The sequence below is a fragment of the Megachile rotundata genome, chromosome 7 (genome assembly GCF_050947335.1).
Source record: "Megachile rotundata isolate GNS110a chromosome 7, iyMegRotu1, whole genome shotgun sequence".
Classification (NCBI taxonomy): Eukaryota; Metazoa; Arthropoda; class Insecta; order Hymenoptera; family Megachilidae; genus Megachile; species Megachile rotundata.
The window spans coordinates 18,422,332-18,449,021 of record NC_134989.1 but is presented as its reverse complement, the minus strand read 5'-3'; the positions used below and the strand labels follow the sequence as shown (position 1 = coordinate 18,449,021).

Genomic DNA, 26,690 nt, shown 5'->3' with positions numbered 1-26,690 from the left:
TGGCGCGGTGACACGCGGACGCGAGAGCGAGAGCGATAAGGCCAGTGACACTCGAGCCGCGTGTTCGAGGAGATGTTGTTTTAGGCCAGGCAAACACGTGCCTCTCAGTCCGACAGAGCATGGCTTATACTCGGCTGGAATAAAGATAAGCGGTGTGCAAAGGATGCCAACTCTATAAACGGCTTTCCCTCGTCGTCTACGTACGGTAAACTACGTACGGTCTACGCGTTTTTCTCCGTTATTCTTATCCGAGGAGATTCGATAGAGAATCGATAGAGAATCGATAGAGAATCGATAGAGGCGAAACGAGAGGAGCAAAGGACGGCGCAAAAATCGAGCGAGGTACACACGGTAACGGTAAGCGAACGAAACGGTCGATCTTCTCCGCTATTAAGCCGTATGTATCCCCGTAAAATTTCGTTATCCTCGTCTATTTAGTATCGTATGCGCTTGTTCGCGCATCGTTTCTCGTCTCGAGAAAATCGCGTTTATTTCTAGTTTATTTTACAGAGGGTTCGTTTCTCGACGAAACAGTTACGAGACGAAAAGTTACGACACGCGTAACGTACCACGACTCGAACGAACGATTTATGCGTTGAAAAAATTTATTTTTCTTCGCGCGATTTAGCTCGTTCCCGCGTTCTTCTCGCTTTTGTTGATAGAAAAACGTCGGAACGATGCTCGCTCGACTGTTTTATTATTGCTCCTTTAAAGAAGCACTCTGGCTATTAAGATTCACGTCGAAAGAAACGACGCTACTGGTTGACCACGCGCTACTTTCGCGTGGGAGTGATATGCACCGAGTAATATGGTACAAGGTTCCTCGCTTCTCCGGTATATTAGCCCGTTCATTGTCCGTCGTTCGCTCGATGGAAACGGTTCGCGTTTCTCTTTCTTCCTTCGACGACCTCTTCCCTCGAAGCGTCGTTGCTTCGAAAAATTCGAAACAAGTTACCTAGACGAGAACACAGAGAATCGTTTTGGAAGAGAAGTACGCGAAAGACGAGAACTCTCGAACAGGTTTTTCTCTACCGCTATTTTTCTTTTCCATCGTTCGAAAGTAATCTGTGCCGAACGTTCGTCGTCCGATCTAACGAGTTAATTAACGCGTTGTATATATAACGCATACGATTAATATGATCGACGAGTCGAGAAGTCGTAAAAGAAAGACGCGTCGTTCGAACGAATTTAGGTCGAGTTTTTCGAACCTTCTCCGTGACGCGAGCCGAGAACTTCTTTTAAAAATTCCCTTTGTCCCGTGTATCGTTCGTCGCTCCAGCGCTGCCAGGCTCTCTACCGGCTACATCTTCGCTCTACCCTTTTTGCTCTTTCGAATCTTTGCTGGGACATCTGTTTTCGATGACGCAATTTTTCTTCGTCGTGCCTCGACGTTCCAAAGATTCAGCTTCGCACGCTCTTCTGTACCGTGCTCGTTTCCTTGCTTCTCTAATTCAATGAAAAGAAAGAGGTTTCTCGCTTGTTTTTTTTTTATCGCCGGTTTCCCTGGAATATCGTGGATCGAATTATCGAGCGTTCGAAGACGCAGAGGGTGCGACATAGCGTGTAACCGCGACGGGGAGCGCAACACGCCTCCGCAGCCGGCATTAACCGCGGATATTTTTGTCATCTAATTTCGTTCGTTCGTAGAGGCGAGCGAGTTTCTTTTGGCGGCGACGCGAGCAACGATCCGCTTTTCCACTCGCGTTTTCCTAGAAGAGACACGAAAGCGAGAGAAGACCGGTCCCGCGATTATAATTAGAGGCTTTGCATATCGTCGATCGCGACATCGCTATTTGCGTTGCGAACGTACGCTACGGCCCGCGCCTATTTACGTTCTTCGTTCAACGAGCTTTCGTTCGGACGATCGCGTATTCCTCTTTCGTCTTCGGATTCACGCCCTTCGGAGTCTTTCGTAGAATACGTCGATCATCGATGCGAACGTTAATGCTTTTCGGCGGAAACTTTCGCTGGATCGCGCGAAAGACGCGACCACCGATAGATCGTCGAAAGCTCGACGACGCGACGATATCACTTCGATATCGTCTCGACAAGTTTTCTTCTTGTTTAAACAAGACCATGCCCCGTTGCGTATTATCAGAATTTTCGGACGTCTCGCGTAATTAACGATTCGACGATTTCTAATCGAAAGTGTCATCGAGCGTTATTCGGAGTGACGATTTATAAGGTTCGAGGAAACGAGACGCGTACGATTCGTGCCGATAATTTTCCTAACGATCGACTCGAGTGGAAAAAGCACGGGCGCGAGGCCTACTACGTCGTGCTTGAGAAGAAAACGAGCGTCGACGGGGAAATTCCGTTTACGATTCGTAGGAGAGAAGTCGAGAAAACGACGAGGGCGACGACGAGAGCGACGACAACGGGTTTCGGTGAAACGGCAAAGAGCCTCGCCACCGAGTCTCAGAGAGTTTTTGGCAGGGTGCCAGAAGCTTTTGCCAAAAGAAAAAGAGTTCTCGGAAGAAGGAGGATCCTCTCGCGTGCTTCGTCGAGGGCTTCGCCGACTCCCGGACAATCCGACAACGGATCGTGCCGAATCGCGCGTACACAATTGATGACGCGTCCCTCTATTTTTAAGTAGCCGAGCCAGCTGATCGCCGCTGGTCACGTTTCTACGTTTTCCGATCGCGTTAGATCGGGTTAGATCCTTCGTCGCGGTCCGGTTGGAAATCGTCGGACGATCGAGAGAGAACATCTGCGGTCGACGATTTCCGACGACTAAGCGAACAGCTACGATTATATACGGGCACAATATTAACGAGAACAGTTAGCTCGTGGCAGGTCGACGACCCGCGCCTACGAATTATAAGGGGAAAGGCTGAAACGCTGGCTTTTGCCGCGCAGGGAATATAAATTCTGTTCTGGCGTCGATCCGCGATCGAGGGAGTAACGTTTCGACGATGAAAAATATCGAAGGGGCGAAACCTTCGTTTCTCAAAACGGTTCTCTACGTTCGGGTGAATTCCGATTCCGAGAACGATCATCGTTTGCCGAAACGTGGATGACTTTTTTACGACGCATAACGATGTTGGTCGTTCGAAATCGTTTATCTCTACAATTTGTATATATAGATAAACGTAAACGGAGTAATCTATTATGAAATTGTCTATTATGATCGTTCGATTCGAATATCGAAATTGGGGAGAATAGACGGAATTCAACTGTCCGCCTCTATATTATCGCCTCTAATTACGACTCCGAATTTCCTTCGTCCAGCTTAGGTATCGTCGTTGTTCCGATTCTTGGGGAAGCTTTTGCCCTTTTAGATATTATCGTCGGTCGATAAATCTGTCTGTTCGCCATTAGCGAGACGTCGAAGGAATTGTTTGCCTCCTAAAGTAACCGTTCCGTGAGAACTTCCTGTAGTTGGTCGGTGAAATGACCAGTCGTCGGGAAGAGAATACGGTGTAAGCGGGAGAGTCCCCTTTTAGCGAACAGTCGGAAAAAGCCCACTATGCGAGCTCTTTAACTTTAGATTATTATTAGCGAGAGAATTTGAACGTATCTACCGCGCTATAATAATAATCGCTAAAGCGGTTACTATCGCTCTTCGAAGAGAAACATGCCCCGTGTCGCATAGCCAGCTCGCTTCTCGGGATGATGCAACTCGGACACCTGATTTCGAGGATCGTTTCCGAGTGACCCGGTTTTTCTACGTACCGTGCCACGACCAACAAACGCGATTATGTCATTAACGCGAATAAACTTTACCTCTTGCGTAGCTAATTTCCAAACGATCCGTTCGATTAATCTTCCCATTAACGACGTTACTCGGACACTTTAGAAACGTTCCGTTAAGCCGAACGATTAAACGTCGATAAAAATTCTCTCTCTCTCCGATAGAAATTTCTACGTAATCGGATAACCGACGATTCGAAATGTTACCATCGAGTGATTTCTTCTCGATCGAACGTATCGTATTTTCCCTTCTAATCGTTTTTATAATCGTTTTTCTAATCGTTTTTCTAATCGTTGTTACAGACTCATATTCTGTTGATGGATGCGTTCCTCCAGAACAACAGGCTGGATCATGTCTCGAGGGTGATGGCCTCGCATCCCTCGTACTTGGAACACTTCCTTCGTACTCAACATTTCATCCTGAGGGGCGACGGACCGCTTCCGTACGACTATAGGCATCTGATCGCCATCATGGTGAGTGCACGGCCAATTTATTCCGTATATTCCGTAATTCCGAAAACGCGTCTCCTCGAAAAATTCTCTTCGCGATAGTAATTTTCCGTAATTTCCAAGCTGACTCGTTCCTTTCGTCTAGTTGTTCCTCGAGCTGCGAGCGCGTCGCTCGAGGGTCGTTGGGCCAAAGATTATCGGGAAACCGAGCAAGTGCAGCGGGTTTCGTAACGAAAGCGACGTTATTCGTAGCGTGAAATCGTCCGATGGTGGGAAATAATTATCGGGAAATTAAACGAGATCGATATCTTCGCGATTAGGTTAGGTTAGGTTAGGTCGCGAATAGCTGAAATTCTAAGACTAACGCGAATATTTCGTAAGCGTTTTCTATTCCCGTTGAACGCGTTGGCTGGACAGAAATTGTACCGTTTCTTTTAGGAATCGCGTTCTCCTCGGATAGGAGAGAAAGCTTAAGCAGAAGCTCGCGACCGGATCGTGACACGAGGCACGCGCACGAGCCGCGACGTTTACCGGCAGAAAAGCTGTTTTTCAGATATCTTATCGTTTTATCGAAGCCCTGCCTCTTCCTCCCCTCCCTCTTCGAAAAGCCCGCGCGATCCTTCCGAGACTTGTAACTCGCGTCGTCTTTGTCTCGTACGTGTCGCGATCTCTCTCTCTCTCTCTCTCTCGCACGGATTCTCTCTCACGGGTCTAATCGCAATCCGAACTTCGATTTTAGCAGGCCTTCTCTCTTCCCTCTTATCGCTTATCGCGACTCTCGAGTCGATCGATCCGTGGCCTCGTATGGTAAACACGTGTCTTGTTTACGCGCTTCGTCATCTCCCCTCCACTCGACCGTTCCCCTGCCTCCTCCTTCCTCCTACTTCCTTCTGCTTCGTGCCGACATTTCAATGTTCGATCTATGCGAGTAACGTAATTCTAACGCGCTCGAAACGAGCTATTAAGTCCTATCGAGACTCGATCTTTTCCCATCCTTTATATCCCCTTTCCGTATCTCGGTTAGAGCGCTTTCCGAGTATAATAAATCAGTCGTTTTTCGCGTTAGTCCGCTGAAAGACTACATATATGACTCGAGGGTTTCGGTGAAAGGAACGCGTTTGGTTTGTTTACAGGCCGCGGGTAGACACCAGTGCAGCTACCTGATAAACCTGCAGAAGGGAGAGTTCCTTCTTCAAGGTGGCGATCCGTCGTGGCTTCGAGGCTTGAAATCGATCCCAGGAAAATTGCAAGATCTCTATGAGATCAACAAGATCTTGGCCCATAGGCCGTGGCTGCTGAACAAAACGCACATAGAGGTTGGTTTTCCAGTGGCGAGCGAGAATCGTCTAAAGTCTAAACTAGTCTAAAGTCTAAGAAACGAGTAAGAGGAAGAACGGTTGGATAATCTTTTGTTCGCAGAAGCTGACTAAAGGCGCGGACAGTTGGTCCTTGGCCGAAGTCGTTCACGCGATCGTTCTTCTAGCCCACTTTCACTCCCTCTCGTCTTTCGTCTTCTCCTGCGGGATCAACGAGGAATTGGACAACGTAGCCGGCCACAATTACAAACAGAATATCCAGGATAATAGCAATAACGTATCAACTGCCAAAGAGAAAATTTCCAGTAGTCCCAAGAAGATTCCGAACGGCGATGGCAAGACTGGTAAGCTTCGACGCTCGTTTCGTTAACCTGGCCAATCTGTCTCGCGTAAGTTTTCCCACGATCTCCCCGAATTCGCGTTGACGAGATATCGTTGGAATTTGCGCAGAAAACATGCCGTCGCCGCCGTCCTCGCCGAGTATAGTCGGCGAACAGGAAGTCGGCGTGGAAGCCCTGATGGAGCGCATGAAACGTTTGTCGGAAAAGTCCGAGTCGTATCAGATCACGCAAGAGGAATTGTCCAAGAGATTCGAGACGGTCGAAACGCAGTCGGCGGAACTGGCAGCCGCGCCGCAGAGGAGTAGCTCGGTTCTCGATTCCGACATTGGTCATTTCATCGAGGATCCCACCTTCATCTACCAAGACTTCGCCAAGGTACCTGCTCGTTCGTTGCTCGTTCGTTGCTCGTTCGTTGCTCGTTCGTTGCTCGTTCGTTGCTCGTTCGTTGCTCGACGGCTTTCTCCGACAAATCTATACTACTACGATAGCCTAGATATGCCTATGACTTTCGACCTTCTACACATTTTTACTCGAATTGCTCGACGCCCGTTTCTCTATCGAAGGAAATTCGAAAGCGTATTCCAAGGCGACGCGATTACCGTTTTGCACCGCGACACCCATGAATATTTACGATCGGATGACACGTGTCCGCTCAGCCGGACATCGGAAGAAAACGCTTCGCGAACACCGTTTCGTTCGAACTCTTTGGGAATTCCTCGTCCTCCGATCCCTCTGCTATACCAATTTACTAATTTCATGTTTTTTCTCGTCGTTTTTTCAGCGAGGTCAACTGAACGACATACCGACTTTTCGCGTACAAGACTATTCTTGGGACGATCACGGTTACTCGTTGGTCAATCGTCTGTACAACGACGTCGGTAATCTGCTGGACGATAAATTCAAGACAGCTTACAATCTTACGTATTACACGATGGGCACGCACAGCAAAGTCGACACGTCCCGTTTCAGACGAGCCATCTGGAATTACATTCAATGTATGTTCGGCATCAGACACGACGATTACGATTACAACGAGGTGAATCAGCTGCTCGAACGGAGCCTCAAGACTTTTATAAAGAGCGCCGTCTGTTATCCGGAACGTGTCACCAAAAGGGATTACGATCGCGTCATGAGGGAGTTCAAGCACAGCGAAAAGGTTGGTACGCCCACTCGTTGGCGATTTTTCGCTTTTCGATTTTCAATTTCGACGATTTACCGATTTGCCAGAATCGATCGGAATCGAGGAATCTCGAAGTTTCCGAATTTCTTTCTTTTTAAATTCCCCAACTTTCGACCGTTCATCAAATCTTTTATAATTTCGAAACTTTTCTTTCCTAGTCCGTTGATAGCGGTTTTCTCGCCCTAGACGTCGATTTTTCACCGGATTACGTAATCGACAAGCTGTTACGTACGAATTCGTTTGCATACAATTCCTTTATGTTTCCTTTTCTTTCGACACGTTTCCTCGTTTCACGTGTAACAGCGGTCCGTTGTTTGATCTAGGAATTTTAAAACGTAACGCCGCGACGACGATCATCTGGCCTGTTACAGTTTAGCTCTCGTGCTCTAGTTAAAGTATAAAATCGAGTTTCTTTTTCAGAAAAATATATCTCTTTTTCAGAAGAATCTGTTTCGATTGTTTTCAGGTTCACGTAAACTTGATGATCTTGGAGGCCCGAATGCAGGCGGAGCTGTTGTACGCGCTCCGAGCCGTCATGCGATATATGACCTAAGCGAAGCCAATCGTCCTCGCTTCTTCGTCTACTTGCTGTCTGTCAGTTTATCGTCGATTTATTTTATCGTGTAGCTGGCGCGCCACGAGTTCGCGAGTCGTCATCGCCGTCGCCGTTTCGCGCACGATCGAGGCACAGAGAAGAAACGAGCGAACGCGACACCGATTCTCACGCAGCATATAATTAAATAACCGTATCCTCGCACGGTGACACGCGTACACATATTCGATCGATCCGATCCATCTGTCCCTAACGTACTACGCATACTACGAGAGAAGTTCGCGTTCCTGTCGATACGCGTAGCGCGTCAACGAAGAACAACTCCGCTAAAACGATCGAACAGAAAGAAGCGATTCGAAAAAAGGGAAGAAGAGGAACAAGTTTTTTTTATCATCGAACACGCGGAGAATTTGGTGAATTTTTGAAAGCGTTTACCTTTTTCATTTTGTATACCCCTGGCGGGGAAGAGAAGACAAGCGCGCGCGCGCGCGCGCGAAAGAGAGAGAGGGAGAGAGAGAATGTGAGAGAGAAAGAGATTTTTATTGTTTGTTTTGTAAATAGACACTCGTATTTTTCTATTTTCGCGAGGATCGTAGTGAACCGTTATTTGCACGTTCCGTTAGCGTTTCAGATCTGTTACAGTTTTTACTAGCCCCGTTCGCTTCACCCCCCTTCATTTCTTTACGCAACATTCAGCCACGTCGGCAATTTAGAGCGACTCGCTTTTTAAACGTATCCTTCCTTCGATTTGCTCTTCGCGTCTCGCGTACGTGCACACGATAGACCGTGATATTAATTTTGATCGCGATATTTTTTATTTTTCTCTTTCGAAACCTTCTTTTTTCCGTCTATTTGTCGAGATCGCGATGAACGTTTCGCGTAATTTCGCATCATTTCGCGTTGCTTTTTTCTATCGTATCACCAAACGGTTTATCGACGGCTGCGATTAACGATTAAGTATAAAGTTCGTTAACGAACGTTCGCGATCGGAAATAATCGAGATGATCGTTCGTCTCGAGTTTCGCTGTTCGTCGAACACGACGAGACGACCGAACGCGAACGAGAAAACTGATGTCTTTCGCGCGCCATGATCGCGGTCCACGTTGTACATAATTATAATACGGTTTTAACTTTGTTTATTTCGATGACTATCGCATCGCCCGAAAATTATCGGGTTGGCAACTAAATTCTTTTCGAAATCGCTCGAATTCTATCTTCGACGAATCGAACAGTTGGTCCGTTATCGAATTTTTCATTCGTATTTACACGGAAAATATTCCACGAGTTGCTCGAGATCGCGTTCTGCGGTATTAACAAATATTACCCGCTTTTAACGAATATTCCTTTTATTTGAAATACGTATATCGATACCCGCATTATCGACAACTTCGACTATGCAATGCGAATATTTCCAATTTGGCTAACGGTAGAATTCCGAACGATATCGGTGAAGATACGTTTCGAATCTAGTTGCTAACCTAATAAACGATATAACGAGAGAAAGAGAGAGAAAGAGAGAGGAAGAGAGAGGAAGAGAGAGGAAGAGAGAGAAAGAGAGAGAATGAGGGGGTGTGAGGTTGTGGGAGAGAGAGCGATCGCAAGAGGGGAAAAGATTCCGTCGTATTCGAGCGTACAGATGATCGAAAAACAAAGCGTTTAGATCGTAGGACGATCTGCGCGCGTGCAAAGTCCGCGCGCGCGCGCAGAGACAAGCAATGCTCGTCGGCTGTGTTTATTTTCTCGTTCGATCGCGAAGCTTTATCGACGATTAACAAGTTTGTTCGAGCGAGAATCGATCTCGTCGATCGTTGTACCCGCGCGGCCATATTTCTGCCCGCGCATTCCGCTGATGGACAGACTGGGTGTGCTCGTCGAACGGACTCCGGCGCGCACGATACGCGCAGCGAATCTTCGAATTTACCAATCTCGTATTCCTATATTCGCGAATTTACAAGCGCGTTCGCGCGTCGAAACGTTCGAAATTCCGAAATTTGCCAATCGAAGAATTTGTAAATTTGGAAATCGGTAGCACGGGTGGTGCGCGTCGGAACAGCACGGTTGGCCGTCACCGGTATGTCCGGTGATCGGAGATGTTCAACGAGCTTACGAGCAGAATTATCGATATTATTACGGGTACGAGTGCGTAACAACACGGGAGTAGGAAAACTGGCAAGGTTCAAACGGACGAGTTACGAAAAGAAGAAGCGGTTTTTTGCGAGACGTTTATCAACGAATTTTTCATGCCTTTGTGCGTAACGTTGTTTACCGTTTACTATCGGAACGGAAGGCCGACGGAAGAAAGCTCGTTCGTTCTTTCCTTCCGACGACCAAAAAGAACAGAGACGAAAAAAAAGACGGTTGATAAACGGAAGAGTTATGTTTCTAACGCGCGTGGAGGACCGAGAGAGGCTGTCTAAAAATAAATCAAATCCATGTTAAGTCGTTTAAGGTACAGATTACGCGTGGTACAGGGAGAAAAATAAGTAACGGAGGTAGAGAGAAGAGAAATATACCGCGAATTACGCGTGTCTGTGATCGCATATTATACAGTAGCATGTATAACGCGCGCACGCATCGGTATGGGAAGCGTAGATGAAAGCTGGCCTGATTATATGTCGGATATTATATATACATATATACGTATTAGATAAATACGTATGCGGTTACATACGATGCGTATATATATACGTTTATTACGAAAAGAGAGAAGAACGCGTGCTACGTTAAGAATACGTTAAGAATACGTTAAGGATACGTTAAGGATACGTTAAGGATACGTACGGGGTGAAAGCAAACGACACCGGGAAAACACGAAACATATAGGCGTACGTATAGCGTTTGTAATTACGGTGTCTCTTTATTATGTAACCGTGTATTTGCGCTCTGGAATTATCGTGTATTCGCGAACGTTTTTCCGTGTTCTCGATCGCAAATTTACGAGAGACTCGAGATGGAGAGACACGGCGAGCGTTCGTCGACGAGTCATAAACGCGTAGATAACCAGCCGATAAGCACACCAACGACTTTTCGACCAATAGCGACGCGTTTGCCTCGTAAACGATGTCCCTACATATCACTTGGAGAGTTTTAGAGAGGGCGAGTTTCGCGATCGTCGCTCGCTCTCGCGCGATCAATTTTATAACCATTTCCGTTCTCCGTTCTTCCTTCTTCGTTCGTCGCTCATCGAGCGTCGAGATCCGGGAACGGATCTGGCACATCCGTTTACGGACAATTTCACAGTTCGTGTATCGTAATAGAGGACAAATCGAGCGAGATAACGAACGAAGAATACGAAGACGGTGGTCAGTTGCACGGACGACAGTATTCCGTTATCTACACTTTCACTTTTTACCAAATTTATAAGCTTCTACTCTTTCTCTCTCTCTCCCTCTCTTTCTCTTTCTCTCTCTTTCTTTTTCTTTTTCTTTTCTATCATCTCGCGTGTCTTTACGCGTCTCGATTCTGTTCGTTCTTCCTCAGCCGATTAGATAATCGCGATGTACGCGCGAGCAAAGATTAACCGTTTACAGAGCCACTTCCACAGAGAATTTTTATTCGTCCAAACGAGTAATTTTGTTTTTTATTTTCTATATAATCTTAAGGACGACGAAGCTCGCGACGTTTAAGCGTTATAACTTAACGGAACGCGTTCTATCGTTTCATTTTCTTTCGAGTGATCGATCGTATCGTGTCGTATCGGATCGGATCGGAAACTCTGAGTTGTTTACCCGTAATATCGTCGAACATTTTTAACGCGTAGATTCGTGAAGCGGCCGCGTAAACGGTTAAGAGAAGCGAGCGGAACCCCGACCAAAGAGACTTTTTCGCTATCGAGGCTCAACTTTCGCGTCGCCCATTTTTATACGCTGGTAAATATACCTATATAATATATATCTCACCTGTAGAGGAAATTGTTCCTGCTCGAGAATCGAATAACCGAGCGATAGATACTCTTGTACCTTCGTCGTCGTCGTCGTCGTCGTCGTCGTCTCACTGAAATGATCAAAAGGATCCAAGAAACGCGAAAGAAAGAAAGAGATGTAAAAAAGATCGATCAGCGGATCTTGTACGTCGCTTATTTCTTCTCTCTGTCTGTTCACTCTTTTTCTCCTTTCTCTTGGCCGATTTTGCACGTATCGCGTGCGAGCGAACGATCGCTGAACTCGATCCCGAAGGGCGGAGAACAGATTGATTTTTTCTTTTGGGAAATGATCGGTGGTGAAACGTGTTCGTGGCACGTGCTCTGTTGTGCCCGGGCTGATCTCATAAAATTAATAAGCATCGTCGTAGTCGGAAGGGAGGGATAAAGAAACGTTTTTCCTTTCGTTTTTATAGGTTACAGAGGAAAAGAGAGGAAAAGAGAGGAAAAGAGAGGAAAAGAGAGGAAAAGAGAGAGCGAAAGAAAGACGAACGAGGAGAGGAGGATCTTGATCGTTTTTTTCTTTTTCTTCGCTTCGACCGGTTATCCTGGCGCGGGAACGAATCTCGCGAGAACAAGGCGAAATTTATAACGTTTCTACTTTTTATTTATTATTAATTGTTCTTTTTTTTCTTTCTTTTTAAACGAGAAATCGAGCAGCGAACATTCGATGCTCGAACCGCTGGTTGCTCGGCTATTTTGACGCGCGTAACGTTCGACGAGATCGCGTCAGGATTTCGGTCGCCTTGAACAATCGTGGAGGTGGACGAGATCCGTGGGACGAGAAAATCGTTGTCGGTTGTTGGATGTCGGAACGACGAAAACTCCAACCGGACGTTTGTTTTACGAAATAGTTGTACGCGTATCTCTTGTCACCTTGTTCTTTTAACGTAATTTTAATTTCGATGATAGATCGACGGATTTTCACGTGTACATTGTACGAAAACGGAAAAAGGTTGAACGTTGTTCTCGACGAAGAAGCGCGCGTGTTCGCGCCGCGAGCTCGAGCCACCTCCGAGAGAGCCAGAGAAAGAAAACGTGTTGCGGAAAAGAAACGAACGAATGTTTACACGCCAGCGCGTCGAGTATGATCGTGTGATAATTACAAGTGATTTGACTAGGCCCTTCCAAATGGATTCAGTCGATTATATTATTGTATCGTATCGTCGTGTCAGATGCCGCGGACGCGCTGGTAACAGCTCGAATTCGCGGTTCACCTTGTTTCGTCCGTTTATCCCTGCTTTTCTCTCCCTCTGCTGCTTTAGCTCGTCTCGCGTGTTTCCAGCGTCACCCCGCCTAGTCAGAGACCCTTTCGTTTCGAAACCCGAATAATTCCGTTCGCGACTACGCCCGGAACATCGCGGTCACGTTGATTCGATTAAGCGACGCGGTCAACGCCTAATCTTATCATGGACCGTGGCGAGACGCCTCGATCTCGGATCGTTTCGAGATTCGTCGTGGAATTGTTCGGGTACAACAGGATATACTCGTATCTTTTCTTCGTTTCGCGCAGAGCGATTCGAGCTGCTACCAGCGTGACGCGTTTACGTGGAGGGTCGTATGTGATGTGATTTCTTTTATATCATAACGAATGATGAACACTCTAAGAAATGTTATAGTTTCATATAAGTGATATGTTATTTGTCATTTATTTTATCCCTTAATAAATGATGTTATATAAAAAATCCTGATCAATTTCTTATCCCGAGACAGCTCGGATTCCTTGTTTCCATCGATGCTTTCGCGAAAGTCGACAACGTCGGCATCGAACTTTTTTCGGAGGATGGAATTAATTGAAACAACGATCGTATCCATCTTCTCGTTTTACATTTATTCACCGTCTATCTGCATACACACGTGAAACGACACCAAACGTCTACTTTGTTGTACTCGTGTTACGCTAAACAATTCGACTCGCTTGTCTCGTCGTATTATGTTAAATTATTTCCGAATAGGATCGACTACGTTGTCGCGTGCCGCCGATATAATATATTTACAAATAATAAAAGAAAAAGAGAAAAGAAAAACAGAAGAAGACCGCTTCGCGTATATTGCCGTCATCCAGTCTTGTTGGTCCACGGAGGATGATGGGTAGAAGAACCTCGGAAAAACCTGATTCTTCTACGATTTACAATTGGACGAATAATTTTTCGCGATCGATCGGAACACGGAAAATAAACGAAGCTAATCGACGCTCGAACCAGCCTCTTCAACGGTCCAATTTCTTTTAGAGGAGACGCGCCGTTCTACTCACGTGGTCGTTCTCTACCTACAGCGTCCTCGATAAGGTCGATTAACGGAGACTAATCGCGTCGACGGTCGGCAGGTCGGTCGGTAGGTCGGTCGAAAGACGATTTTCTCGGGCCGGTGTTTGCCCCTGTAACAAATATCTCGACAGAATATTTTTACGCGACAGAAGTGAGAAATTGCGACGCAGAGACGAAGGTCGAGGAGAAGGTTTCCCGCTGGAAAAATTCTTTTTCGCTGATCGATCATCCCGTTGCGTCGTTGCCATCGGCGTAACTAGGTAGGAAACAGTTCGCGCCTCTTCGATTAATCTGACCCTTTTCACCTTCGTCGCCTTTCGTCGCGTGCTGCTATTTAACTGGCTGTTCGCCTGTGTTACTCGGCTAATCTAAACGCGTTTCAAAGCCAGACAGAATATGTCTGGTTCGGTTATGGCAATGCTCGTTAGCCAACCGGTGTGCGAACAATCGTGGGTGCAGTCTCTACGGTGGTAAAATCGTGACCTCGTCGAAACGGCTAAGAAATCGACACCGCGAACAAATTGTGCAACGTTCGTTCGACGACGCGCCTACTGCGATATCTAGAAAAACAACGGTAGAGGAACGAACTCGAACAGCGATCCGTTTGTTCGGTGCCACTTGATGCGTTTTGTACTTGCTTCTCGGTTCTTCTCATTTTCTCTCTTTTCTTTTTTTTCTCGATTCCTCGATCCTACTTGGCTGATCACGGAGGTGTGCAGAAAATAGTGACTAATTTCCTTCGTAGTCGCGAGACTGTGGTGGCGGTGTGTGACGATGCATGTGGATGTGTGGCGGCAATTCGACCGTGGGAACACCCAGACTGCTTCTCTGCAATCGAAACAGATAGTTTTCAATAGGGCATTTTTCGATCGTATCAACGTTTCAGCCTTTATCGGAGCAATGTCGACATTCGTGTTTGAAACGGTTCGTCGGGAATACCTGATTCGTTTTTCGTTATTTAGCAACGACACGGGACGAGAGAGAGAGAGAGAGAGGGAGTAGTTTGGTAATGTCGAAGTTGACGAAGTTACGAGGAGCGGAATTCGAGAGGATACTCGGTTACTCTGCAGGGAAGGGCTTACCTGGGATCTCATCCCGTTGAAAGCGGTGGCAGTGGGGTTATCCTGGGGATAGCCGAGCACGTGGGTCGAGCATTTCTCGCAGCCGCGCCGCCGCCTCGAGGACGCGTGGCAACGCAAAGCGCGACACAATTCTCGTGCCATTTCCGAACACAGAGACTCTTGTTGTTGCTGCTGCTGCTGCTGCTGCGTTTGTTGTTGCTGCACGGACTGCGAGATCCCTTGCAAGGATTCCGAGCAGACCGGCGTCGATGCGGGAGCTCTCTACGTTTCGATTAGAAAAACGATCGGTCGACGGTGATAATCGATCGGGAGCAATTAGAACGAATGTCCGAGACACGAAGAGAAATCGAGGGAAACGCTCGATCGCTACCACGAATAGTAATTAAAAGGTACTCGTTCGTAGCTTCGCTCGTTTAAAAGCTAACGCGAAGCCAAAATCGAACGAACGAACGAACGAACGAACGAACGAAGAGAAGAATCGCGATCGGAAGTAAAGAAAAAGAAGAGACTAGAGGGGAGGATGTCTGAGAAAAAAAACGGACCTTGGTTGACGAGCGAGCTTGGTGCGTTCGTAGTCGGCCGGCATGCTTCAGTGGAGGATGAGCTCATGCTGCGTCGCAAAAATACCACGACGGTCGGTCGAAATGGAACACAAAAAAGTGAGAAAAATTCATGCAACCCTGTTTAAAAAGGTCATGCGTGGCTGTGTTCGATTGCCTGGAAAAAAAGCTCGTTTCTTTGACGACGGTCAGTCGGTTAAATCGTACGGAAATCGTATGGGAATAAGCGAGGATCGGCAGGGTGACCGAGCGGACAAGATCGCGCGATCGAGGACACGGTATTCGCCGATTCTCCGTCGCGTTTTCCGACGAATTTCGGAGCTTTTCAACGTCGCGCGTACCCTGTACCATCTACTCACCCGTTCCGCCGGCGTATTTCTCCTCGAATTGTAGCAAAACTCGAATATCGCGATCAGCACGGCGAAAGCTAAACCGCACAACAGCACGACGAACACTCCACCTAGAAGACAGCAAAAAATCGAGACTCTCCAGCAAACGTAAAAATTCATGGATCCTGATCGGGTACAGGATACCGTTTGGTCTTTGGCAAACCTTCTTGAACAACCGATCGAGAGGTTGTGTCGAGAAGGTGGTCGGTAAACAAACGAGCAGCGTTTTTTCTTCGTATCCGGTGTACGATTTTAATTCGGCGACGATCAACCGTTAGCCGTTTAGAATACGTTTATCGCCGCTGTCCCTGTGGAAACGTAGCGCGTTCGCCGAGCTACCGATAAAAACTTGAGGGCATCGCGTTTACGAGACTTCTTGCCGAATATAATGTACGCTTCTTTCGGCTAGGGTAGAGATATTCCCACGAATAAGAACGTTCGCGAGATTACCTATGTTATCCACTCCCAAAGAATTCGCCTTGCTTTCTTTCCCTTTCTCGGTTCTCATGCAGGTGTCACCAGGACTCTTCCACCATTTATCATACAGCATTTGAATCTCGCCCTTTTCCTGCAGCTCCAAAATTGCCAGAGATATCTTGTCGCGCCAAGGAGAACCTACGAATACAATATAACGCGTTAATCGCGAAGCAACGGAAAACGAAATTATTCGATAAAGAGAATATCGCCGCGTACCCATTGGCGTGGCGATTCCGTATCCCTTGCTGTCCAAAAGTCCACCGATCTGAGTGAGATTGCAATCCCTTTGCACGATATAATCCAGCATGGTGGATTCCATGAGGAAAGCGTAGTCGCCTTGAAGAACCCTTTGAATTCCTTCCTCGTAGGTGGGCACGAACACCGATGGTTTTTTATTCTCCATGAATCGCCACATTTTCTTGTATGTCTCGATCATGGAATCCTTTAGATAACGGGTTGACGAGAGTGAATCGCGCGCGTACAGAATGTAAAAGAGATAAGAACGGTTACTATTACGAGGTTACCCTGAAAAAGGTCATGGTGCTTCCGCTATCCAGGGTCCCGTATGCGATGTCCGTTTGGCCGGCAAGATCTTCCGCGTTCTCGATCGGCGTTATCATTCGTTCCACGGTCAGGAAGGCAGCCAAGTTTGCGGTATACGACGAGATGATTATCAGGGTGAAGAACCACCAAATACCGCCCACGATTCGAGTACTCGTTGCCTACGTCGCAACATTTTTCTCTCAGCGAGTCGTCTCTTTATCTCGAATAATAATTCTGTTCCGCGTACCTTGGGATTCAGATCGCTGCCTTGTTGCATCAGTGTTCCGATCGTGAACCAGAAGCTGTTTGCCAACGAGAACTGATTCTCGACAACTTCCGAGTCCGCGTGGCAAGGATGAGGGTTGTTCCACTCGTACGGGCTGAACCTCGCGACCACGAACATCGTCACCGAGACGAGAACATACGCCGCCAGAACGTACAGCCAAATCTCGATGGCTAGCGGGTTCATGAAAGAGAATAGGCGAGCTGGATGGCTAGTCGGTACCTGGAACAGCCCGTAGAACATTCGCCGCGAACGATCCAATTTACGATTCGCGCATTTTTAACTACGCTGCATCTAGCTCGTAGCGGGTCAGCTCGTAGTAGATAGGCTCGATTAGAGATTATGGAAGAAATGGTAAAACGCGAGAATCGATAGAAAATAGAGATCGCGAGAAAGGACACGCGCGACAGTATCGTTATCGATTTTCATTTCAATTAAACTTGTAAGCCGCGTTTCCACGAGAATCGCTTCGTAACGCCCCTGTGAATTCTAGCTAACAGGCGAGTTCATTATCGACCGGACACGCGTGTGTATATGCACACCTGTGTAAGGGAGAACCGATTGCGAGCTCGAAATTAAAGAGCACGACACGTTTGCCGTTTCCGTCTTTAATTTTCGACGTATTATTAGTTCACCGAACTTTCAAAATAGTCGAGCATACGAAACCGTTTCGATTTTCAATTCTTAGCGAAGAAACGTTCTTAGCAGGAATGCATCGATTCTAATAAAGTGGGAAGATAACGCGATTAGATATACCCGTGTAAGATTGGATTTTACGCGACACGAGCTACGACCGAGAAGAGAGAATCGTCCAAGGAAAAAGATTCAATTTCGAATCGAGAGGATCGTTCGATAATTTCGATTCGATTCGATTCGATTCGTTCGAGAGAAATTTACATCTCGTTAGAAAGAGAATTTCGACGAACTTTCGAGTCGAGCTCGCTTTGTCACTCGTCCGATCTATCGACGAATCGTTCGATTTTAAATCGATTAATTCCGTCGACGAGAGTAACGAGCGCTCGTAGATTCTTTTCGTTAAATGGAACCGAACAAGAAAGCGAAGAAATAAGTTTATCGAAATCGCTCGTCTCTCATAACGAAAGGATCGCGAACAAGCATACGCGTCGAACGCGTTACGAGTTAAGAAAGGGCTGCGAACAAAGCGACGTACCAGCGTCCCGAGCGCGAACGCGTTCGAACGATTACTAACGACCGAGAGGCGGATGAAAAATGGTCGAGGAACGGAATTACGAAACTCTGCGGCTGACAAGCGCGCCAAAATGCGTCCACGCTGTTCCGTCTCGTTTTTCCGACAGAACATTACCCTGTCGCTTCATTTATACGCGTCTCGTAAATCTTGGCGATACGCGCGATCCAGTATGCGTTTGATACCGATGAGATCGCGATGTCACGCGTATTGTCGCGGCGTTACCAACATCTGACCAAATGCCAGGGTTACCCGGATCCCGACCACAGGAATCGTGGAATTACGGACGACAGTTGGCGGTGATATAACAGTGAAATTAACGGTATAAATTAATCGAACGATACTACGAGTATTCGTACGACGGCGTTCGAGTGGAGCTTCTCGATAGCCGAAAGAGTATCGTTTCGAAAAGGAGAAGACGTAATAAAATTCTAGTAATTCTAGTTTTTCCGCCGATTAAGCCGAACGGGAGCAACGGACGTTTCCGAGTAACAACAGATTGCGGTATCGTGGCGACCGGTAACCATTCAGGATGTTCACGGTGAATCTTGTCGAACGATCGATCGCGATATCGAATAATTAAAGGACACTTTGGGTAGAGACAGTCGCCAGCACCGATTGCAATTAAAGCGGTCGCATTACACTAATTACAAGGACGCACGGTCGGCACGTTGATTGCCGCCTCGATAAGGGGACATTCCATTTTTCCAGCGAGGACGAACGAACAATTTCTTCGAGCGAAACTTTCGAATCGGGTCTTCTTCTCGATTCATCGAGATACAGTGATTCTCGACGCTTGAGAGAGAGGCGCTGTCGAGACAGCGCTCGTTTGCGAGAAATCGCGAAAAGAAAAAAGGAAAACGCGATAGTTCGCGGCGCTTATTTATTCGAAGGGGAAAAATGACTTTGCGGAGAAAATTAGCTGGCAATTAACGCGTCTGCGATACGAATTAACAACTGCCTGGACGATTTTATTCGTGACGCGCGGCCAGTGCCGCGTTATTTACGTACAGCCAGTCGGTTTCTGTGCGAGTTACGAGGAGACCAAAAAAGGAGAATAACGTTATAAAACGTAGCCTCCGCTTTTAAATCCGCGAAACGGGCGGACACAGAGGCACGACATTTAAACACGGCTGCCTACTGGAATGTTAATTACCGTGGTGAAAGAAGCACCGATGAATTACACCGCGAGTTGTTTCGAAATTAGAGTAGTCAAGATATTTCGCTATTTTTCGTTCGAAGTTTAGCCATGTTTAGAAGGCAATTAGTCGACGACAACGACAGCGAAATAAGAGGAGAAAAGCAGAGAGAAGACAAAGTAGAAATGGAAGTGGCACACGGTTGCCATACGTAGTCGCCGTAAATTTGTCCCAGCGAGACGCCCGATCGAATTTTCTATCGATAGCGGCAAATAGAGGTCGAGGCTGAAACCGAAAGAAGCACGATCGTCTCGAAAATGTTATTTAGCGTCTTCCCTTTCAGCGTTGCCTCGTTATCGCTGCTACGTCGCGTCGCGCCATGCCGTTATTGTTTCCTTCGTTTCGTACGTTCCGTCGAGCCCATCGGTTCTTTTCGATCGTGATATCGTTCCTTATTCGCTCGTGTTTCCTTTTTCACGTTAATCGGCCAAAAGTGCTTTCGCTCGTTAACTTTAAGCAGACGTCGCGGCAAACGACAAACAGCGGTTAGCGAATTAGCTCGGAGCTTCGAAGTCGAGACTCCTTAGACGATTTTCATTTAGCGATATCGAGCGAAGCGCCGAGTCCTGGAAAAATTCTGCCGGTAATAGTAAAGGAGAGCGGAAGGGAAGACTTCGTGAACGCCGAAACGACGAGAAGTCGTAACCGTAAAGAATACGAGAAACAAAGTGGTGCCGTTTGAAAAAGTTTGCGATAACGAAAAACTTGAAAGAGAAAAGAAGAAAAAGCGGTTCTTTCGGTGCTTCTCCGTTATGAAACGAGTGACGAGCAGGTACGGATTAACCGAGTAAATACGATATTGACCGAAAGCATATTTAATCTTCTAAGCGACAGTTCTCGCGAGCGCGACTAAATTTCAATTAAAAAGCATAACTCGTGAAACGGGACGAGTTTCGGCCGGCGCGGCGGTTAAAATTAAAAAGAGCCGGTGGTTTTCTATAGGTGATCATTCCGTAGATAGGATCACGGTGATTAGGTAAATTGTAGACTTCGGACCGTGTTCAAGTTCTCATCTTGCCGTTTTCGTCGCTTCGTTTCGCTACGTCTTTGTTCTTACCTTGAAAAGGATGGAAATACCAAGATTCATGAACGGCTTAGTAAAGTCGATCACGCTTTCGCGAGCGTAATTAATAGTCATCGAGCCGACCGCCAAGTCTGCTTTCTGCGAATAAACACGAATATGTTTGGTTAGTACATTTCGAAATCGAGGAAGACTCGTCTAAATGGTCGAAAATAAAGCAAACGATACGTGGTGACGGCGTGTGCGTGTGTGTGTGTGTCGTGAAAGGGATTTAGAAATGTCTATGGCTGCTGTAGAAGGTGAATCGTGGATTTTCGAAAACAGATGGAAGAATCTACTACTTTCATTGTCTGACCGTACAACGTCCAACGCAACGGATTAAAAATACAAGATTCCCTGGAGGATCTTGCCAAGATTTCCAACGTTTCCGTCGGTGCATCGGTACGTTCTTCTATCTGTTTTTGTTCGTTTGTTAGCCTATTTCGATCTGATTCGAGCGTTAAAAGCGGTGATCTCGAGTGTCGGTGTAAAAATAGCGTGCAGTACGTAAATGAAGAGATCTACTTGCTTCTAAGAAAACTACTTCTACGTTAAAATCACCTCGAACGAAGATGGTAATCGTTCAAATATTATTCGAGATTCTTCGACTTTTGATCGGTGAGAAGTTTTCACGAATTTTCTCAAGTACCTGATCCGATTTTCTCGGCCGGAGAAAAATCGAATTTTTTTGCCGGTTCAAATTACATTGGTTACTCGTCGAATTACGCGAGCCAAGAAGATTCGCCGGTCGTACGTATCTTCGGAGAAGAAGAAGAAGAAGAAGAAGAAGAGAGATTGCTGGAGAACTCGAGAAGATCAGTAACTCGGAGAAAGATTTTCAGTTCAATTCGGAAGCCGGTTCTCGGGGTAAAATGGAACATGCATAGAGTACGTTATCTAACTGGTTTTTCAGCGTCTGGAAAAGCACTTGCAATGTTATGAAGCACACTGCTACTACCCCGCGCAGATTTATTTCCGACTGTATGCCGTCCTCGGAAACGTACACCTATATTACGCGGACTTAACCGATAAGGTGGATTCGCTTGGCCGATGTCTTTCACGAGAATTTTATATATTAAAATACCATGTCCGTCTGTGGAATACAAATGTCCGATATTTTTCTCGTCGATAACATGGAAATTGGACGTATTGACCGACACGATCAGTTGTTCAGTTTTCGGATTAAATAAACGAGGCTCGAGGCATCGAAGAAATTGAAAAAAAGGATTTCTCCCCGAGGGTTATCTCGCGCGAGAGCGTTCACGGGTTCTCGCGATGTCGCTCTGTTTATGTCATGTATTTACGTATACCTAACGAGAAACTCTATCATTAATCACGCGGTTTGGCGTAAATTATACAGTCATCTATTACGATTAAGGGACGAGAAGGCATGCAAAGTAGCCCGGTTATTCGGGCCGAGTTGCCTGCTCTCTTCTTTATTACGGAAGCTCGCGGTGTGGTTAACTCGCATTTTTTCGTTCGCGAGTTCGAGCTGCCGCTACGGTCCGAGAATTATTAACGATCATCCGACAAAATTAATAACGGAGAGCTCGTGATATAGTATCGGCTGCTTCGCAACAGCTGTCGCCCAAAGAGCGGGAGAAATCATGGCTGTAACGCCCTGACAAATTTTTCTTTCTCTCGATTTTTTCTTTGCCCGAAACGCGTGTCGTTAGTTAACGGCAATTGTTTCTCGCTCCGAAGCGATTACGATTATCGAGAAAGCACGGTGTCACGAGTTGCAGCGTAAACGGAAGAAAATTATTGCGCGACAAAATATTTCCAACAGAATACGTTATTCGCGAATACCGGGTCAATGCATTTATGCATCGCTCGTTCGAGTACACGCGCATTCGATTTTCAGCTAGGCAGAATAGTAAATTCGGCTCCGACGTTCGAGATTTACGGCGAAAGTAAGTTTCGAATATACGCGCGAACCTCTAATATCATAGGTATATTAGAAAAATTTTCTTTCTTTAGATTAAGCAATTTCGTCGCGCTATTGTACGGAACAAAGACCGGAGAAGCATGGTTTCGCGCCTGCCAGTTCACCGGTTAGGTTAGGTTGCACGCATTTCCACGCTCTGCTCGACTCGACGCGTGATTAGTGATTTGCATTGCAAACCACCCCTCTTGTCCGCTCTCTGGTAATAACCGAACCCTGGCCGCATCTATCGCAACCTCTGTCTTCGTTAACGGTTACCGAAGAAACTGGACTCTTAACTGGAAAACCACGGACGAAATTCGAAAGCTTTTCCGGCAATTATCGTTGTACATTAGGCGTACCAATGAATAATCCACTACTGTTCTTAACAAGCTCGTAAGTCGATAAAAAGAATTTGCGCCTCGTCTTTCGCGTATTATCCGAATAATGTCGGCAAATAGAGAATGTCCAAGTAGGCGCGGAGTATACTTACGAACCGATCGACGATCGAAGAGCGCGAATACCGCGTACGGGACCGCGAACGCTTCGATAAGAAAGGAACTTACCTTGTCCATCAACTGCCGGACTATTCCGTTCCATTCGCCGGTCTCGTAATCGTAAACGCCGTACTTGCCATCCGGTACGAGCTCGATCCTGTAGCCGAAGCCCACCATCTCGGCTATCTCCTTCAGTAGGTCGATGCAGAAGCCCTCGTAACGCGCGTTGCCGCTCAAATTCCCTCGGCTCTTCACCATTACGTACGGCTGCTCCTACGGGGACCATAAAAAGGAGCTACTACCTTCCGTCTTCTTCTTCTTCTTCTTCTTACTCCTCCTCTTCTTACTTCCTTCTACTTCCTTCCCTCCTTCTTTCTCTTCTTTCATTTCTTTTCCTCACCTTCCCTCTCCTCTATATATCTTTGCATTTTTCCTTTCCTCTCCATCCCATAACTCGCCCGTCTTTCTTTTTCGATTATTTTTCCTCCAACAGCTTCCTCCCGTTCCTTTTTCGCGTCTACATTTTTTCTGCCTTTATTCTCTCCCGTCGCGTAATCTCGCCCTTTAATAACCTGCTAGTTTTTCCTTTCGCTTCGAAATTTACTCTTTTCCTGCAGAATCGTTTCATCGGTATACCTGCACCGATACCACCTTGGAAATATTTCTTCTCCCTCCTTTCGCTCTTTTCTCCCTTTAATTACGATCCATCCCGCTCGAGTGTTTACCGTATCGTTAAACGTTTGCGGTTATTTAGAGCGTCCGTTTTGCACCGTATTTAAACCTTCCTTCGTTTCTCGCCGGTGTTCGAGCGAAAATCAAATTTTTAACGAGCGAACGCGAAATCGAATTTCATCGGTTATAAGAAGAAGCCAAGTTCGACAACAGCCTGGTTGATTTACTTACCGCGGAGATTCGAGCGATTTAAATCTTGCTCGTAATTGGAGCAATTTGAAACTGGACTAGAAGTCTAGGGGCCACGTTTGATCGAATATAGGTACACAGAAGCTATCGGCGAATGAAATAAGTTTATCGAGTTGAAATGTGTACCTAACGGTGGATCGATATCGACAGAGACGCGTTCTCGCACGAACCTTCGGGATTTGCAGAACTGCAAATTAATCGCGTCTCCGATTAATGGACCTAATCTAATCCTTAAGATTATGAAATCGGTGAGAAAAAGAGATCACGAACGAGAGGTAATAGGACGCGTTGTTCGACGTTTGTAACGATGTATCGGTAGTTTGTAGTCGACGAACGGAGCCAACCGGTTAATTAGCACGCTACACCCAATTTACGAGCTTAATTACATGGCGGGTGGGTACTCGCGACCAATTAACGCGTATTCTCCCGATTTGGCTCGGACTTTTCGTACACTATAACTCGAGCGAGACGATTGATCGCGATCATTGCCGTAATTAGGATATTTGGCTAGAATTAACGCTCGATGCCTTTTAGAAATGTATAGGATATTCGAAATTCGGCGAATCGGGAGTCGCGACGAATCGTGGAAGGAATCTATCGTACTACGTATGCAACACGTTACTATTCTACGAGTTTTCTCTGGCTACTAGAGGTGATTTTAATCGTGAACGTGCGCTACGAATTATCGTCCGACTGCACGCGCTGCAACGATATTAAAAATAGTATCGACGACGTTGATCGTTAATCTTTAAATATATTTTTTTAAACGGGTGATTATCGAAATAGTCTGTAAAAGGTGCGTTCGTGTGCGTGGTGTCCGAAGATAATAAAAGCATCGAAGAACGCGTGTAAGGACAGATAGCATCGGGTTACGAAAGAATGATTCGTTGAGAAGGATGAAAAGTGGTTAAATAGAGGGGAGTTTTTCTTTCTACGACGTTGCAATTACCACCTAGGCGAGGAGGAGCACGGGTGAGCAAAGGTTAGAAAGAACGGGTGAGATCGAGTGAGATGAGAAAAATTAAACAAACCAAATCATACATGTCGCATGAGTTCTCGAACGATGCCATTCCACTCCCCGGTTTCCGGGTCTTTTGCACCGTACTTCCTGTCCGGCACCAGCTCCAATCGGTAAGTGAATCCGACCTCCCTTGCCACCGCCTCCAGAAGGTCCACGCAAAAACCGTAAAACCGCGCGTTCCCCGTGTAGTTTTTTTCATAGTGCATCATCACGTATGGAATTTCCTGTACGCGAAAGCAGCAGGGCCCATGCAAACAACGGAACATCATCGCTATCGTCGGATCTGAACGATATCTTACGAGATACCAGAAATTGATCCTCGTCGAACGGTCGGAATATTGTACGAACAGGTGTTCGGAGCCGGCAAGTTTTGCAACATTCGAAATTCGATAATAAGAAGAAACGTGAACGCGGATAAAACGGTGCACGATCGCGACTCACCAGTATCGTGATGACGAGCAGCGTGACGTTCGCGGATCCTGGTTCGAAGAAGGCCGCGGTGTCCGTCACGTTGACGCCGGCGCCAGGACGCCACTCGCCGACCTGTTTCGATTCTACGTTTCACGACCTTTTTTTACAAACTTTTTACGGTAATACTCTACCTTAACGAGCGAATGCTGTTTCAGTTTCAGCAGATCCAGCTTGAACTGTATCCTGCGACCTTCCTTAAACTCGATGGGTCCCGAGATACCTTTCATCACCACCTGGAAACGTACGAAGCGTGATTGTCTACATCCACAGTGTAACGACGCTATATTAGAAAAATCCTGTCTTATTATCATGGAACGAAATAACTTTCCAAGAAAGTTCGAACGACGCGACGCGGTCATTTTGTCGAGTCGTCGTTCGCCCCCTGCGCGCATAATATCGCGACAAGAGGAACGAAAGGTTAAAGCCCACGGGGGAAGGGTTAAGAATTTTTCCGCTTAAAAAGTCGTTATCGGCAGCGAGCGAGGGCACGAGAAACGCGACGGTCCAGTTATGTTCTCTCCTCGGCTCGAGAAGCGTCGGCTGAAAAGCAACCAAGAGCGGAGCTTGATCCGTGCTTTCCTCTTCGCTCCTTTCTCGTGGAAATATTTTCAGGACGTGTTGGACGGCAAGGCTCAAGTTGGACTAGGCTGTATCTCGATTCTTCAGGATCGTGGAACGCATAAATTTAAGAAGCAGGACGAACAGACTGTTCTGCCAGACTTTTTAATCTCTTTCGTGTCCTCGATCGCTTCGTTTTTTTCTTTTTTTTAAAGAGAGGCTACTTGTCGGGATGCAAATGGCCGATTATTATTCGAGTATCCAAAACGTTTCTTTTCTTCGATCTGTTTAGAGATCGCGTTTTCGAAATATCCTCCAACAAACTTTTTCTTTTGGAAACGCTTTCTCGTCGTATCGCGTTCGTGCAAGTTCCGCTTAAAAATCGCTCGTTGGACAGGGTTGTAAATTCAATTGTTCTTTCGGCGAATTCGTATCGAATCAAGCAGAAATAGGAGGATCTTCTTAATATCGTGAAACGAGCCGAATCGATTAAATAAAGAGGACGAGATAAAAGTAAGCAATGCATTCGCGAGTATCCGTAGGTATCTCGAGTGCTAGTAATTTCGAAGCGTTTGCCGAGATTGCCGACTACCTTTTCTTCTCGTTACCCGGCAACCAGCGTTATTAGATTTTCATTTTTATAGAGTAGTTCTCGGACTGTTGGAACGCAAGAACGCGACGCGTCGCAAGAATGGAGACGGAAGCGGGCGAAACGAGCCGAGAACGATTCCGTTGTATCGGACACGAACAATTTACCACGACATCGAGTTATTCTTATT

At 46.5% G+C, this 26,690-nt stretch overlaps 2 protein-coding genes across 12 annotated transcripts in view; one reads left to right on the top strand and one right to left on the bottom strand.

The window, feature by feature from the left end:
* Sesn (Sestrin) overlaps positions 1-26,690 on the top strand; it is a 142,567-nt gene that overhangs the window by 56,204 nt on the left and 59,673 nt on the right. For all 9 annotated transcript variants that reach the window (XM_076533861.1, XM_003708339.3, XM_076533865.1 and 6 more), the window contains 6 exons: positions 3,997-4,167; positions 5,277-5,459; positions 5,563-5,803; positions 5,910-6,175; positions 6,582-6,956; positions 7,447-25,624. In XM_076533861.1, the coding sequence (XP_076389976.1) occupies positions 3,997-4,167; positions 5,277-5,459; positions 5,563-5,803; positions 5,910-6,175; positions 6,582-6,956; positions 7,447-7,533 (1,323 nt within the window). In that variant the 3' untranslated portion in view covers positions 7,534-25,624. The remainder of the gene's footprint in view (positions 1-3,996; positions 4,168-5,276; positions 5,460-5,562; positions 5,804-5,909; positions 6,176-6,581; positions 6,957-7,446; positions 25,625-26,690) is intronic.
* The window catches only part of LOC100878761 (glutamate receptor ionotropic, kainate 2), a 58,822-nt gene continuing 45,394 nt past the window's right edge, over positions 13,263-26,690 (bottom strand). The window contains exons 8-18 of one of the 3 annotated variants that reach the window (XM_003708387.3): positions 25,485-25,586; positions 25,324-25,425; positions 24,903-25,106; positions 20,517-20,621; positions 17,018-17,275; positions 16,752-16,949; positions 16,444-16,669; positions 16,201-16,365; positions 15,721-15,821; positions 14,802-15,062; positions 13,263-14,547 (exon numbers count right to left, since the gene is read on the bottom strand). In XM_003708387.3, coding sequence (XP_003708435.1) covers positions 14,449-14,547; positions 14,802-15,062; positions 15,721-15,821; positions 16,201-16,365; positions 16,444-16,669; positions 16,752-16,949; positions 17,018-17,275; positions 20,517-20,621; positions 24,903-25,106; positions 25,324-25,425; positions 25,485-25,586 — 1,821 coding nt within the window. In that variant the 3' untranslated portion in view covers positions 13,263-14,448. Of the gene's footprint in view, positions 14,548-14,801; positions 15,063-15,720; positions 15,822-16,200; positions 16,366-16,443; positions 16,670-16,751; positions 16,950-17,017; positions 17,276-20,516; positions 20,622-23,009; positions 23,214-24,902; positions 25,107-25,323; positions 25,426-25,484; positions 25,587-26,690 lie in introns of all 3 variants that reach the window. The other 2 variants (XM_076533867.1, XM_076533868.1) reach the window with 2 other exon arrangements.